The 17468-nt window shown below is 36.4% G+C and overlaps 1 protein-coding gene across 1 annotated transcript in view; it reads left to right on the top strand.

Annotated features, from left to right (window-relative positions):
* The window catches only part of MDN1 (midasin AAA ATPase 1), a 165071-nt gene that overhangs the window by 59109 nt on the left and 88494 nt on the right, over window positions 1–17468 (top strand). The window contains 13 exon segments of the mRNA XM_055329790.1: window positions 1292–1439; window positions 1727–1837; window positions 3552–3703; window positions 4298–4476; window positions 5490–5698; window positions 5882–6028; window positions 6803–6944; window positions 8572–8706; window positions 8788–8926; window positions 9732–9870; window positions 10176–10306; window positions 12265–12409; window positions 14396–14525. Coding sequence (XP_055185765.1) covers window positions 1292–1439; window positions 1727–1837; window positions 3552–3703; window positions 4298–4476; window positions 5490–5698; window positions 5882–6028; window positions 6803–6944; window positions 8572–8706; window positions 8788–8926; window positions 9732–9870; window positions 10176–10306; window positions 12265–12409; window positions 14396–14525 — 1907 coding nt within the window.

Raw genomic sequence — 17468 nt, 5'->3', positions numbered from 1 at the left:
CTATATCTGAATCCTGATTCTCCTTATTTTAGGTTATGGTAAGTGAAGAAAAATAACACATAAAGTAAAATGGGGATTAGAAAATACAGGCTTGGGGCCCTGTTTTAAATAGGATAGTTAAGAAGGCATTTGTGAAAATGCTTTGGAGTGGTTTACCAATACCACATTCTAAAATTGGAACATATTTTGTTAGCCAAGATTATTTGGAAAAAGTATAAATACGTGTGATTAAAATTCAAAAGCGAGATAAAACAGATTAGTAAAGCAGAGGCTCTTGTAAGATGCTGATAGTATAAGTAGTAAGTGTTCCATTTGTAATAACCCATTTCTGGAATGTAGATTCTTTCTATAAAAGAAAGAATATATAGCTAGATTGCAGAGATAAGCCAAATCTCATTTGGATTTCATATGTGACATGCATTTGGTTACTCTTGATCTTGTATAGCTGATCATGAATTTCATGAAATTTTAAATTCCTCGCATTTCATGTTTTATTCTGAAACTCCTAACATCTTGTCATCTTTTAGACTTCTAAAGTTTGTGATAATGATAACAGTCATATTTTCATGCTTTTTAACATTTTGTCATTGTTGATTATGGCAGTACCTATGACCTTTCAATACACTGTGATTTTTCCTGTGTGCTTCTTCTCCATTACTATTATAGATTACATAGGCACTTTATTTCCCCATTGTATTAGAGTATTAGGAACACTGTGTTTGAACTCTGTATATTCTCTCTCTCTCTCTCTCTAAGGTTTATTTATGTGCTTGCTTCTGCAATACATATACTAAGATTTATTTATATTTAAAGAGAGAGCATGGGGGGAAGGGGAAGGGACAGGGAGAGGGAGAGGTCAAGCCCACTCCCCTCTGAGCACAGAGCCCAACATGGGGCTTGATCCCACAACCCTGTGATCATGACCTGAGCCGAAAGTAAGAGTCAAACGCTTAAATGGCTAAGCTACCCAAGTGCCTCTGAACTCTGGATATTTTTACTAGGACTTCTCCTGTCTTGGCATCTTTTTGTTAAGAACATCACCTCTCTCCTCTTTTTACCCAAAAGGAAATTGATAGATCCTTCTTTTGAAAAAGTCTTTGAGTGTGTGAGAAATAGATTTAAAAGTGAATGTCTGAGAGGTTTTGATGAATGCTCTAGGAAATTGCATGTAAGCTTAAATATCTAATTCTATAAAAGTGGCTTTTGGGCCATGTGTAGAAAATCAAAGTAACGGCAAAATGGTGAATGCATATGAGTTAATAAAGTCATCTGAACTTTGTCTTTTTTGTAGCTTGTACACAGCTCTCCGGAAAGACTCTGGGACAAAATTGGTGGATGGAACTGGTCATAGACCTCATTACAGCCTTCGGACCCTTTGCAGGGCTCTGCGATTTGCAGCTTCCAATCCGTGTGGCAACATCCAGCGCTCGCTCTATGAGGTCTTCCTAAAGTCTGTGCTTGGATGGGAGCTTGGTGGATGGGTACATCATTGAAAGGGAGGGAGTGGTGATGCATATGCTGGGTCTGCCTGTGCATGTGTGTTCCATTTAGTCAGATCAGCCCAGAACATACCAGAGTGACCCTGTCCTTATTCTATAATATCACATTTAAAAGTTGTTCTGGGAACCAGCACCACCCAAGAGGTTGAATTTTTTTCTTGAAATAAGTTGGCCTGTAATTGCAGAAGGGTGTAATCAGTTTTATGCATATTTGGTTTTTTTTCTAGGGCTTTTGTTTGGGTTTCTTAACACAGCTTGACAGGGCATCACACCCAATAGTTCAGAAGCTCATTTGTCAACACATTGTCTCTGGCAATGTAAAAAGTCTGCTGAAGCAGGTATGTTGTTTGATTTTTTTGACTTCTTTAACATAAATGAAAGGCTGAATTATCAAAATTTTGGTGTTTTGTTTTTTTTAAACTTGTTTCTAATTATAAAAGTAATCAGTTTGTTCCAAAAAATTAAGTTGTGTCTTAGATGGTGAAAATTCCTAGTAATCCTTCTACTCTTTAGATTTAAACCATATACCTTTCCACCTAAATTATATTTGTATTTTGTTTTTTATATATTTAAATTTTGACAGTGTATGTATAGATTTATCAAGGCAAATTCTTTCTTGTTTTTTATTTTAATTCCAGTATATTTAATATACAGTATTACATTAGTTTCAGGTATATAATACAGTGATTCAACAAATCTTTATGTATGTTACTCGTTGCTGAAGCTAAGTGTACTCTTAATTCCCTTCACTTGTTTCACCATTTCCCTCTCCTTCCCTCCCCTCCCCTTGGGTAAACCATCAATTTGTTCTCTCTTGTTAAGAGTCTTTTTTTTTGGGTTGTCTTTTTTGTTTGTTTGTTTCTTAGATTGTACATATATGTGAAATCAAATGGTATTTGTCTTTTCCTGACTTCACTCAGTAAGGGCAAATTCTAATGTATATATCTAATATACATGACTTAAAAAGAATCATCTCATAATACTGTTCTGTGGCTTCCTTTCTTAGCCTAACCATATCCTGGATATATTTTTGTGTCTGTACCGCAGATCACTATGACATGGTTTCTAATGGTTGCATACTAATTTGTTGCTTACACCATAGTTTGTGTACACATTTCCCATCTGATAGTTGGACTTTTTTTTTTTTCTTATTAAACACAGCAACCATTTCAGTTTGAGGAGGAGACTCTAGAATAACATGGGAGTGAAAGATGCTGAGAAAGTAGTTTATCAACTAACTGGTTTGTTTTTATGTTGATTCCTTGCTCTTAAGGAAGAAGGAACCTTATTAGGGACTTAGGATTACTTTGGATTCAGTATTTTTTCCTTTTTAAAATTTATATAAGTAACACATGAATATGTACTTTTGGTAAACCATAAAAACATTGAAAAAAAAAGTTAAGCTTCATTTGATTATTATTCTAATACCACTGTCCTTTACTTATCTTTTTTTTATGTGTTCCTCATGGTTACCCCTGATGGAGGCCTAAGGATCCTTTTTTTCCCCACTGCTTCTGAGCTCAGTTGAGGAGCTCTTAAAGAAGTGCCTAGAATGGTAGTAGCTTCAAATCAGGGAACTAAATGTTTTAGAAGAACATTTTTTCATAGCTACAAATCTGACCACTTTTGACTATTTTTGATGTATGAAAATGACAGTTTTGTTATAAATCAGTGTAATAATGCAAAAGCCCATTCCCTCAGTTCAGAACTGGTCTTGTTTTTAGGAACTTAGTTCATTTGAAGTACATGTTTTTGACAAATATTTCATCAGACTGAGAGTGAAAATTTTGGTAGGTGAGAGAAAAGAACTGAATCAGAAACTATCCAATTCAAGTTCTTTCCTCACTACCACTCACCTGGATTTAAAAACCAATACATGTCATCATTTTGTTCTCATTCCTCAAAGTACTTTTCATATTTCACCCATGGCTTTTAATGTTGAAAGCATCCAGAAGAGGGCAGCATTCTTGGTGACAGCGTTTTCTCCTACCTTAGGCCCCTCTCTGAAAGAATAGGACTGTGGGTTATTTCTCTAACTTCTGTGACTTTCAGCCTATTCCAGAACCAAAAGGAGGACGACTTATCCAGGTTGAAGGATATTGGATTTCAGTGGGAGACAAGGAACCTACAATAGATGAGACCTACATTCTTACATCTTCTGTTAAGCTGAACCTGAGAGACATTGTCCGAGTGGTTTCTGCGGGGTGTGTGGACCTTTTCTCTTGCTGCTCTAAAGTTTTACCAGCATAGGCATTGATGACATTCTAGTCTTACTTTCTTAATTTTCTTTTATTTTTATTTTTTTTTTTACTTTTTTTTTTTTACTTCCTTAATTTTCAAATTTCTTTATTGTTGTTTATTTGCTAAATGAGTAATTCCTTCTAAAATCAGTATTGTCACTTTTCTCCTGGCACGAAGCATTGTTTCTAATTGTACCTTTTGGTGGAAGCAATACAGATGCAGATTATTTTGGCCATCATTATGCTTATTTTCCAGTATTTTGTTGATGACTACTTATCATCCATTATTTAAATGAATAACAGCTAGTTCCATTCACCATTTCTCACAAGTACTACAAGCAAGGTTGAGATTGCTTTCCTCGGTATTTTCCGAGGAACCGTTTTTACATAGAAACTTCTTATGGCTTCAGAAACATTCCATTAGTGGCATATAGGTATATAAAAATGTTTTTTTATGGTGATAATAAATTCCTTTTTAATACTACTTGAATTAATTCTGGTTTTTGTCTTTTTTTTTTTTTTTTCCCTTAAATTGCTTTATTGGCTGGTCTTTTAAAGAACCTATCCGGTGTTGATTCAGGGAGAGACGTCAGTTGGTAAAACAAGCCTTATCCGCTGGCTGGCTGGAGCTACTGGTAACCACTGTGTACGTATTAACAATCATGAACACACGGATATTCAGGAGTACATTGGTTGTTATACGTCTGACTCTTCAGGGAAACTTGTGTTTAAAGAAGGTAGGGCTATTATTTCCTTCCATGGTTATAGGCATTCATTCTTTTAAGCACATTTCCCCATGTAAATTTCATCCCTTCCAGTTGAGGCCCATGGACCTTTGCCATAAGAGCTGGTTTTTCTCTCTCTCTGATCTCCCTGGTTAAGGGAAGATGGTTATGGATCCAGCTTCCTTTGGGCCCCACTCATCTTGTCAGCTGTATAGGGGACTAGCACCAAGTTCTGTAGGGTGCAATGGAACTGCTACTTAATGTCCTAGAGACTCAGAAGAATGAGATGAGCTTTGAACAGACGGAAGCTTAGAATAGATATGAGAATGTGGTGATTTATTTATTTAAATATTTTATTTATTTATTTGACACAGAGAAAGCATAAGCAGGGGAGGGACAGAGGAAGAGGGACAAGCAGGCTCCCCACTGAAAGGGAGCCCAACATGGGGCTCAATCTCAGGACCCCCAGATCATGACCTGAGCTGAAGGTAGATGCTTAATGACTGAGCCAGGTGCCCCAAGAATGTGGTGATTGATTGATTGATTATGTTATTTAAAGATTTTATTTATTTATTAATGAGAAACACGGGGGGTGGGGGTGGCGGTGGGCAGAGACACAGGCAGAGAAAGAAGCAGGCTCCATGCAAGAAGCCGGATGTGGGACTCGATCCCCGGACTCCAGAATCATGCCCTGAGCCAAAGGTGGCGCTAAACTGCTGAGCCACCCAGGCTGCCTGAATGTGGTGATTTAAATGAAATTAGACTGCAGGGGGAAAAATTGGAAATATATTTATCAGCCTTAGCTCTCCTTCTGTATGAAATAAAAGGATTACTTTAATTGAAAATTGTGCTTCCTTGATATTTGGCATCACAAATTATTTTTGGGCATGACTAGCTGCTGCAGGGAGTAATTTGTTTTGAAATGTAATGGTCTAGGATTGGTTGATTTATATAGCATTTTTAAATATATTTTAAAACTTTGGACTAATTTATGCTCTAATCCTCAGTGTTTGTTTTTTCCTAAGGTGTTCTTATTGATGCTATGAGAAAGGGCCACTGGATTATTTTAGATGAATTAAATTTGGCTCCTACTGATGTGTTAGAGGCACTGAACAGATTGCTAGATGATAATCGTGAATTGCTCATCACAGAAACACAAGAAGTTGTTAAAGCTCACCCTCGGTTCATGCTTTTTGCTACCCAGAATCCCCCAGGACTTTATGGAGGCAGAAAGGTGTGTAGCCTTTCATTTGCCCATTTGTTACCTGGTCAAGTAATAGATCTTTCTTGGGTTAGACTGAGATGTTTTTATTTCTTTTGAAGGGTTTTTCTTTTTGTGGTGAAAAGGAGAGCCTCCGTTTTGGAAACTGGATAAGAAGGCTTTCTTCATCATGTTTTTTTCCTGTGTGTTTCCCAGGTGCTTTCTAGAGCCTTCAGGAATCGGTTTGTGGAATTGCATTTCGATGAATTGCCTAGTTCTGAGTTGGAAACAATCTTGCATAAGCGCTGTAGTTTGCCACCCTCCTATTGTAGCAAGTTGGTTAAAGTCATGCTGGACCTTCAGGTATTTCATCTTTCTCTCATTTAGTTTCAAATGGAATGTACTGATTAGATTTGGCGAGTAAATTTAAAATTTGATGGCCTTCTCAGGTAGCCACAGCAGTCCATCCATTTTTTTTTCACAGAGTAAGGATACTATCTTTAAAATGCACTCCATGATACCCATTTTTTGGTTTTGTAAATCAACAGTTTGATATGTTAGTTTTTCTCATGCTTATTATGGTAATAGTTCCCTTCTTGTGGATAATGTTGGAACATTTTGTTTAGATTGGAATTTGGCATTGACAAGCTACAATTTTGTTTTCTAAATGAATTTAGTCCTTGAATGGACATAACTAAAGATTGGTCTCTCCCCTGTCAACTCTGCAAAGCTACAGTTTTTTTTTTTGAATATCTCATTTTATGGTGTTAAAAGTGTTAGCAGAATTAATAAACTTTTATTTTCTAGAGAGCTAATAATAATTGGCAATCTTACTATGTTCCCACATTATGGGATTAATGTTTCTGCATGTTTGCCATCATTTGTATTCATAGTTTTTTTTTTTTTGTATGGTATAGGAAAAGGAATTCCTTTTTTTCTTGGTATTATGATTTGAAATTTATATGCTCATACATGAATTTGAATATCTTCAAAGGATTGTAGTCCATTTACTTTTTTCAAAAATTCATCTTAATGGGATGAATCATTTTTATAGAGCTTAAATTTGTTAAAAATTTTATATAGGTTGTAAACTGTGCTTACTATTGCCCTTTTTGATTTGTTTTGATATTTTAATAGTCCTATCGCAGAAGTTCTTCAGTGTTTGCTGGAAAACAGGGTTTCATCACCCTTCGTGATCTTTTTCGATGGGCTGAAAGGTACAGATTGGCTGAACAGACTGAGAAAGAGTATGACTGGCTACAGCATTTAGCCAATGATGGTATGCTTTTAATTGGATGCTAATTAAAGTTATGTCAGATATCAAACCTTCTTATTAAAATAAATCTTTCCCAAATTGTGCTCAATATATACATATTAATAGGTGTTCCAGAAATAGTCATTCTCTCTCTAGTGCCAAGTGCTTTTGAAAATGGTTCTTTTCCGCAGGCCTTTGTGCTAGTTTGTTTGGGTTTCTCTCTGCTTTGGCTACATGTAAGAGTCAGATAGGAGCCCGGTGCCTGGGGGAGTGTCGGTAGGTGGTTGGTGGTGTCTTTGTAGACTATGTATCTGCAACCCACTCTTCCTAGAGAGTCATGCCTGTGCCTTTAACAGAAAACTGACAGGTTGGTCAGGTAATATCAGAATTCTGAAGGAAGGCATTTATGTCATCCGAGACTCACGATTCTTCATTTTGGTTTAATCCATGGAAAGAATTTATATGTTTCTCTATATGAAAGAAAGCATTTCAGAATCTTTGGATTTGAAAAGTGCTAATGAGTCATTAATGGAGTGGTTAATAAGGGGAGTAAATTAAACCTATGAAAGTTGTATTTTTTCTCCTTTACTGGTAGATAGATGGAGGAACATGTTTTTTTAAAAAAAAAAACTTCAAAGAAAACAGTTCTTAAGGTATAACATATATAGTAAAGTGAATTTAGAGTTCATTTTTTCATGTTTTATTTGTTTGTTTGTTTATTTATTTAACATATGTATGTGCTCACATAAAACATCACCTAGGCCAAGGTTTAGAATATTTTGTAGTACCTCAAAAGATTCTATCATGACTTTTGCCAGTCTTAACCTACCCTGGAGGTAACGTCTGCTCTGACCTCTATCACCACTGATGTTTGTCTATGCTTGAGCTTCAGCTAGTATCATGCAGTATGTACTCCTTTGGTTTGACTTCTTTGGACCCATTCTTTTTTTTTTTTTTTTTAAAGATTTTATTTATTTATTCATGAGAGTCACAAAGAGGCAGCAGATACCTAGGCAGAGAGAGAAGCATGCTCCCTGTCTAAAGCCTGATGTGGAACTTGATCCCAGGACCTTGGGATCACAACCTGGGCCCAAGGCAGATGCTCAACCACTGAGCCACCCAGGCGTCCCTCTTTTCACCCATTGTAATGTGAGGTTCAGCCATACTGTTATGTGTATTAGGAATTCGTTCTTTTTATTATTACTGTATTATAACCTGTTGTATGGAGATACTATAATATGTTTATTCATTTTCTTATTGATAGACATTTGGGTTATTTCCACTTTTTAGTTATTATGAAAAGAACTGCTCTGAGCATTCCTATATAGGTCTTCTGGTGCACACATGTTCTTTGGGTTATTTCCACTTTTTAGCTATTATGAAAAGACCTGCTCTGAGCATTCCTCTGTAGGTCTCCTGGTGCACACATGTTTACTTGAGTTTAGGTCTACCTGGAAGTCATGTTGCTAGGACATAGCCTGCATATGGTTAGTTGCAGTAGGTTCTCCCAGTTTTCCAAGGTTGTTCTTTAGATAACCCTGGCCAACAGCAGTAAATAAGAGTTGCTGTTGCTACATATTCTCAACATCCCTTGCTATTATAACCTGACACTTGATGATTCTTTTTTTTTTTTTTTTTTTTTTTTTTTAAGGTTTTATGCTTCTCTCAGGCCGGGTAAGGAAACAGGAGGAGATTGATGTGATTCAAGAAGTCCTTGAAAAACATTTCAAGAAAAAATTGTGTCCTCAGTCCCTCTTCTCCAGGGAAAATGTCCTAAAATTACTGAGTGAGTAGGTCAGAATATCCGGAGGAAATGAATTGAACTGTACTCCTATTAGAAGCTAAACATTTATTCTACATTTTATAGGTAAATTGTCCACTCAGGTATCCACTTTGGAATCTACATTCAGACACATTGTGTGGACTGAAAGCATGCGGAGACTGGCGATGCTGGTGGGAAGGGCACTGGAATTTGGTGAACCAGTGTTGCTGGTTGGAGACACTGGGTAAAGTTCTGTGCTTCTGTGATAGTAACTCATGATGGTTCAGTTAAGTTGCATAGGAGTACTTGAGTTATCTGTGAAGGATTATCAGGAATGTGATCTTTTTTTTTTTTCTTTTCCTTTTCTCCCTTTTTTTATTTTTGGAGAGGGCATGTAAGAGATATTGTTTATTTTCCTCTTCTTTCAGAAGAGGATAGAAAAGAATGATTTTGTACATTTTTATCAGTGCAGCTGTTTTTTCTTTTAATTTTATTTTTTATTTTATATTTTTTAAATTTTTTAAAAAAATTTATTATAGTCACAGAGAGAGAGACAGAGACAGAGACACAGGCAGAGGGAGAAGCAGGCTCCATGCACCGGGAGCCCGACGTGAGACTCGATTCCGGGTCTCCAGGATCGCGCCCTCGGCCAAAGGCAGGCGCCAAACCGCTGCGCCCCCCAGGGATCCCTGTAATTCTTATAAATAGTGACATTCATTTATATATCTATAGAGAACAGCAGATGAGCTACTCTCTCCTGAAAGTCTGTAAGGATTAGATTTCTTTCTCATCCTTTGGTGGTTTTGGTAGAAGTAGGAAAGGATAGAATTCAGGCAGTGTGTGCTTTTTTGGATAAGAAACACTATAGGGTGCTGATGTTTGGGGGAAGGATGTCCTAAGCCCAGGGTGCAGAGGTTCTATGTTGGCCAACATCATCTGCTGCCGCCGTGAGGCCCTCACCAGAGCTCCCCTCTTGCTGACTAGTGTGTTTGTGGGTGTATATTTGGAAGTTTTGGTCCTTGTTAATCTGGTATGTATCTCTTTAACAGGTGTGGGAAAACTACTATCTGTCAGGTGTTTGCCAGCTTGTCAAATCAAAAACTATACTCTGTCAACTGCCACTTACACATGGAGACATCAGATTTCCTGGGGGGGCTACGGCCAGTGAGACAGATGTCAAAGGACAAGGTTTGTTCAATAGTGAATGATGATGTGTTCATTGATTTGAAGAATTACTCTTGGCTCTGTGCATGAGTCAGCTGTGGAATTTGTTCATGGTGAGGTTTTGATTCCAGGTTTGGTATATATCTTTAGGTTTTTCATTTTTCTACAAAGGGCCTTCATAGCATCCTGTTGTGCAGGTTTTATTCCTTGTTCTTAGACCCTTTCTGCAGAACGATTACTTAACTCCAGTAGATACCAGCTAGCTACATGTGTATTTTCTTGTGGAGCCAACTGCTCTTTAATTTCACACCTTCTTTTCCCAATTGTAGGAAGAAATTGATACATCAAGACTTTTTGAGTGGCATGATGGTCCTCTAGTTTTGGCCATGAAGGAAGATGGCTTTTTTCTCTTGGATGAGATCTCACTGGCTGATGACTCTGTCCTGGAAAGACTCAATAGGTATATGTATAAGAGGTTTGCCCTGTGTCTGATGTTCTCATTGGTCTGGTTATTTTTTAATTATTTAAGTAATGAAAAAATGTAAAGTTCCCATGTAGTTAACATAAAGCATATTAGTTTCAGATTACAGTATAGTGATTCAACAATTCTATACATTAAGCAGTGCTCATCATGATATGTCTACTCTTAATCCACTTCATCTGTTTTACTCATCCTCCTACCTACCTCTCGTCTGGTAACTATCAGTTTTTTCTCTATAGTTAAGAGTCTGTTTCTTGATTTGTCTCCTTTTTTTTCTATGTTCATTTGTTTTGTTTCTTAAATTCCACGTATGACTGAAATCATATGGTATTTGTCTTTCGTTGACTGACTGACTTCACTTAGCATTGTACAGTCTAGCTCTATTCATATTGTTGCAAATGTCAAGATTTCATTCCTTTTTATGGCTAAGTAATGTTCCACTGTGTGTGTGTGTGTGTGTGTGTGTGTGTGTGTGTGTGTGTGTCTGTGTCTGAGAGATTTTCTCTATCCATTCATCTATTGATGGATGTTTGGGCTGCTTCTATTATTTGAGTATTGTAAATAATGCTGCAATAAACATAGGGTTGCATATGTCCTTTTGAATCGGTGTTTTCATATTTTTTGGATAAATACCCAATAGTGGAATTACTGGATCATATGGTACTTCTGTTTTTAATTTTTTGAGACTTGTCTATACTGTTTACTGGTCTTGTTTTATAGTAAAGTTCTTCATAGATGCATAGTAAATGTTTGAAAATGATGAGTTACTGTTTTTTTGTTTGTTTTTTGGCTTTAGCACGCAGGGTCCTTTAAGAGGCTTAGGTTTTCTGTTTTGCTGTCAATAATCAAAAAGGTGAGACTGTGGAATGGCAGGGCTAAAACAAACGAGCCGAAGTTAAAACTCTTTATTAAGGCAAATAATGTGACTTTGTCTAAATTCTTCAAAGAATTAGAATCAGAATTATGGATTATATATGGCTGTACGACCTCAAAATCTCAGACCAATATGAATTTTTTTGATATATACCTATTTTTCTTCTTTGAAGTTTAATTTACTTTTTTTTTTTTTAAAGATTATATTTACTTATTCATGAAACACACACACACACACCCCACACAGAGAGGCAGAGACACAGGCAGAGGGAGAAGCAGGCTCCATGCAGGGAGCATGATGTGGGACTTGATCCGGGGTCTCCAGGATCACGCCCTAGGCTGGAGGCAGATGCGCAACCACTGAGCCACCTGGGTGTCCCTGAAGTTTAATTTACATACCATAAAATGTATCCATTTCAAATGTATAATTATATGTTTTGGTAAATTTACTGACTTTTGCACCACAATCCGGTTTTACATTTTCACCATATCAGTAGTATCCCTTCTGCCTTTTCATAGTATATTTCTGATGCCACCTACTGCACCAGGCAATTACTAATTTACTTTCTGTAAAAAAAGAAACATTTGTCTTTTCAGCACTTTGTGTATAAATGGCCTCTTCTCTCACTTTGCATTGTTTTGATGTTCATCCATGTTAATAGCCTATGTTAATAGTTCTTTTTTATTCCTGAGAGTATTCCATTATATAGATATACCATTTTTTTTTTTTATTCATTCACTTGACAGTATTTGGGTTATTTCTACTCATGAATAATGCTGCCATGGATATTTGATTACAAGACACTCATTTTTAAACCAGATGTCTTAATGGGTCATAAGTGGGTAAAGGGATTTCTTTTTTCTTTTTGATCAGAAATATTGTTCCATTACACAGGAATTGGGATAATGAGTCATTTTAAAATTTGTGCTAGGAAAGTGTTAACTAAAATAGCTCAGTAGAAGAGATAACTTCTTTCCTTTTTAAGAGAATTTGAAGGCCACAAAATAGGAAGGTTATTTAAGCCTTTTCTAATCTTATATTCTTCAATTTTTCTGTCTTCTAGTGTCCTTGAAGTGGAAAAGTCCCTGGTATTAGCTGAAAAGGGCAGTGTAGAGGACAAGGATAATGAGGTAGAGCTCTTGACTGCTGGGAAAAAATTCCGTATCTTAGCAACCATGAACCCTGGGGGCGACTTTGGAAAAAAAGAGGTAAAATTGTGTTCCTGAAGCATAATTTTTTTTCCAGTTTTTGACCTCAGCTCATTGGCAGCTGTAAATATAGTATGAAAAATGCATTTGGAATTTTATATTGGGAAAAAATTAAAAACCTAGAAAGATATTTTAGAATTATTACAAGTTTCAGAAGTTCTGACATAATTGTTTCCTTATTATCTCTGTGTACGTAACTGAAATTTCATTGTTTCATTTTCCCCAGCTTTTTACATATGTTACTATAACAAATCCTCACAGTAACTATGTGTGAGTTATTTTCTTACTTTCATGGATGAGAAAAGTTGAAACTAAAATTTAATCTTAAATTGATTTTAGTTAAACACTTAAACACAGGTGTGGCTTTGAGTGTTTTAAAGTGACAAAAATGTTGCAGCCTGGAATCTCTTCTGGTTTTGCAGGTGGTACGTATCTCTTCTGGGCTACTCTCATATTATTTGTAAAGGAAAGGGTGGAGAGCAGCATTCTGTACAGAGGGTGGGGTGGTGTTAGGATTCAGCCCAGATCCAATACCCTAAACACCATGTTGAAGCCTCTCAGTGGAGAAGTTTGCATTGTGTGTGGGATCCTGGTCTGTTAGGAAAATGTTGATGTGGTGACAGGCCAGGGATGATGAGAAGAAACAGGGTTTGATTGTGAATGAAAGTGATTAAAATTCTTGGCAACTTGATAGGTGCCCCCTGAAATGTGAATATGATATTTGGGGCTTGATTTTCCCGTAGCATAATAAGAAAGATTATCAGTATGCTTCTTGAAATGTTCTGAAGAGAAGAAATAATAGGAAGAAATACAGCATAGCTTCAAACCTTACTTGGAAACTGGTTCTTTGGCAAATGGAAATAGCATAGAAAGATCTGATTTCAAGTTTGTGTGTGTTAAGATTAGCTTAAATTAGGATAGTTTTTTTTTTTTTTTAGGTGAAAGTAGGCAGTCTTTTTCTAAGGGAAAGTTCTTTTTTGTTTCTGTATGCCTAGCAGGCAGAGTGAGTTAGGATGCTGAAGACCAATGGCACTGCTTATATAGGATGGCAACAAGGAACACTCCCACATTCACTGGGTCTTCACTGAGCTGCACCTGAGTATAAGCATTGCTCCTAGTCCTGCTGCAGTAAGCCAGGTAGAATGATGGAGTTTATCAAGTCAAAGGAAAGCAATGATAAGCTAATAGTTCTATGGATATGTGGCATTGTAAACTCTTGTTTATAGGAGTTAATTGATGTAGGGAAAGGGAAAGAAGGGTAAGAGGAATCCATTTTGAGGGCAAAGGCCATAAAACTGAAAGGACTAACAATTCTTTGTTATACAAGACATAAAATATGTACTTCCTTAATAATTTCACTGTTCCCCTTTGAGCCACATAAAAGAAGTTTTCTCTTTCTACTTCAGACAGCTCTCCTCTGTGGGATAATAGCTGCTATTTTCTTTAAAGCATTAATTATATAACTGAAGGTAAAGGAGGAGCCTTTGTTTAGGGGAAAGTGTTCAGGTTTGGGGGTTACCCACTGGGGCTGGAATTCAACTTGCAGCACTTATTCTATATGACCTTGAAGTTCTGTACTATGCATATAAACAAAGTGATGGGGGGCACCTGGGTGGCTCAGTGGTTGAGTATCTGCCTCTGGCTCAGGTGTGATCCCAGGGCCCTGGGATCAAGTCCTGCATCAGGCTCCCCACAGGGAATCTGCTTCTTCCTTTGTCTATGTCTCTTCCTCTCTGTCTCTCATGAATAAATAAATAAAATCTTAAAAAAGAAAGTGATGGGAATATTGTCTTGGAGGGTGTGGTGGAGATGGCCTGTGGAAGGAGCCAGGATAAAAGGTCTTTAATAAATTGTACCTAGTAGTAGAGGTAATAAAAGAAGCATCTGGTATTTGTTAGACTCATCAGCTAATACTCCTTCAAAGGATTTGTTTTCTAGTTTTCCTCATAGGTACTACGTTCACATTGAAATTTTTGTTTCTTGTAGCTGTCTCCTGCCTTAAGAAACCGGTTTACAGAAATATGGTGCCCCCAAAGCACAAATCGTGAAGATTTAATTCAGATTATCAGACATAATCTTCGTCCAGGATTGTCTCTGGGCAGAATAGATCATAAAGGTGAGATCTTTCAGGTAGCAAATGTAATTCGCAAACTTCTGAAGCTAATAGAAATTAGAAATCATGCTTTAGAAAATAGGACTAGGTCTAAGATTTCATTTAATTAAAATCAGAAATAATACCAAAATACTTAAAAAAAATCTATGTTAAAGCTTTGTTTATTTTTAAAGATTTATGTTTAAGAGAAAGAGCAAGTGCGGTGGGGCTGGGGGTAGAGGGAGAGTGAGAGAGAAAATCCTAAGCAGACTCCCTGCTCAGTGCAGAGCCCAATGCAGGGCTTAGTCCCATGACCCGAAAATCATGACCCAAGCAGAAATCAGGAGTCTGATGCTCAATCGACTGAACCACCCAGGCATTCCTGTCATCAACTAATTTATTATAAACTTTATTTAAAAATTTCCTGGGTGGCTTGCTACCCCCCCCCCACTTGCTCGCTCTCTTCAAGAAAAAAAATAAATTTTCTTTTCATTATAAAAATTTTCAAACATAAGGAAATAGAAAATTAGTATTAAAAATGAAACTTCTGTATACCTAAAATCTAAATTTAGCAATTTTTAAGATGGGATGAGCACTGGGTATTATATGTTGGCAAATTGAATTTAAATAATAAAAAAAGATCCCTAGTAAGGATCAAAACATTTTTTATATGGTTCTTTTATTGAGCCTAGATTACTTTGATGTATTATTACATGCGTGTTTTTTTTATTGAGGTATAATCAATATGCAATATCCTGAGTTTCCAGGTGTACATGATTCATTATTTGTATCTATTGAGAAATGATCACAATAAATCTAACATTCATCATGATGTATATATATTTATCTTAACATATTGAAGAACTAAATTTAGAATCCAGTTCTGGTTTCAAACCTTAATAGTTTTTTGGACCATTTCCCCTCTCTCTCTCTCTCTCTCTCTCTCTCTGTCTCTCTCTCTCTCTCTTTAAATCTCTCATTCTTAAAGAAGGTAAAAGGATATTTACTTCTTTGAGTTCTAAATTCACCTGGACTTATAGAAATAAAGCTTCCTGGGCCTTGTACCTACAGTTTCTGATTCAGTCAGTCTGGAGTGGGGCTGGAGAATTTGCCTTTCTAATAATTTTTTAGGTGATACCAATAATGTTGGTCCAAGGCCCATACTCAGAAATTCTGACTTACCTTGGTTGTGTGCTGTTTGCAGTCCTGCACTTATTGTGAGAATTCTGGTAAAATGGTTTACCTTTTGGCTCTGTATTGGGGCCAGATCCCCCTAGGACTTAGTAGCCTCTGTATGTTTTATTGGGCTGTGTACTCTTCTTATAAGTTATTTGGATTGTGATAAGAATGGCAGAGAATGTAGCTGCCATTACACTGCCACATTTGCTCCATCACCAGTGGCCTTCATGCTTAACAGAGTGCACATTTCCTCTATAGGGCAGTTGCCGTTGCAGCTCCTAGGAGTTGACTCTGAGCCTCACTGCTTTTCCTTAGAGAGCCTGTTTACTCTAAGCTTTGTAGGCTATATGGCAGTGACTTCTTTGAGGGAAGCTTTAGAGATTCTGAAGGAGTAAGGAGAATAAGGGAGAAGTGGCTTAATTTTTATCATCTGGAAATCGATCAGATTGGCATAGTATAAAAATGTTTTTAAAAACAAGAAACTAAAGCTTTTATTTCCAGATTTTCTTTTAAAGATTGTAAGATTTAATGAATCTAATATATCATCTGATTATGAATTCTAAACTGAATTCTGATCCTATTCAGAATACTTAAGATAGGGATCCCTGGGTGGCGCAGCGGTTTGGCGCCTGCCTTTGGCCCGGGGCGCGATCCTGGAGACCCGGGATCGAATCCCACATCGGGCTCCCATGCATGGAGCCTGCTTCTCCCTCTGCCTGTGTCTCTGCCTCTCTCTCTCTCTCTGTGACTATCATAAATAAATTAAAAAAAAGAATACTTGATATATTTAGTGCATTGTCTTAATCAAAATATAAATACTGAGTTCTAACTTTCTCTAGGAATTTTTTTTTGTTCTCGAATCTCTATAGTAATTTTGTCTCTACATCTACAATATGAACAAAACAGAAAATATTCTATGAAATTGATGTTTTTTTTTTATAATAATAACCTCTGAAGGGCATGTGGGCTTTTTTAAATCTCCTACTCTTATGACCAGTACTTCTGAAGACATTATATTTTTGTTAAAATTATGTATTTAGAATTATTTCTTTGAGTAGTATTTCTGAAAGTGGAAATAAATTCATGGTCTTCATTGGTTATGGCCAAATTGCTTTCCAGAAGGATGGTCCCATTCGTAGTGCTACCAGCAATTTAGTAAATGTGCCTTCTTGGCATAGTCCTTCCAACGTGGAGTTTTCTTTGTAATATTATGAAATCCATTGTTTTATTCTTGTTACTTTAATGGATAGTCTAAAATTTCATTTTCTTTAATTATTAGTGATGAGAATTCTGCATGATTTACTTTTTAATAAATACCAGTCATTTTATTTTTATTTGTTTAAGTAATCTCTACATCCTATATTGGAGCTCAAATCCAAGACCCTGAGATCACGAATCACATATTTTGGAGACTGAGCCAGCCATGTACCCCAATCATTTTACATACTAGTATTATTTATTACATTTAACACATAGATTCCTTTTTTGTTACCTTTTAATATTTGTTATAAAAAATACATGTATGAACCCAACCACCTTGCCTGATGGTTTTCTAACAGTCAAGGTCTAATTATCCTCTAACAATGGCTAAAGTAAAGTTTGATTTACTTCAAACTTATTCCACTCTGAAATGTAGATCCAAGTACTCATGTTTGTTTGTTTGTTTTTCAAGTACTCATGTTTAATACCTAGTTGCTAAAACAGCATTTAGTTTCTTTCCTCATTGTGACTGGATTTTTTCCCCTTGAGTTGTCATTTTAAGTTCTTTTTAAAGATTAATGAATTTTT

Source organism: Nyctereutes procyonoides, unplaced genomic scaffold (assembly GCF_905146905.1).
Source record: "Nyctereutes procyonoides isolate TBG_1078 unplaced genomic scaffold, NYPRO_anot_genome, whole genome shotgun sequence".
NCBI lineage: Eukaryota > Metazoa > Chordata > Mammalia > Carnivora > Canidae > Nyctereutes > Nyctereutes procyonoides.
Note: the sequence above shows the minus strand (reverse complement) of the source record. Positions and strands in the feature narration are given on the sequence as shown.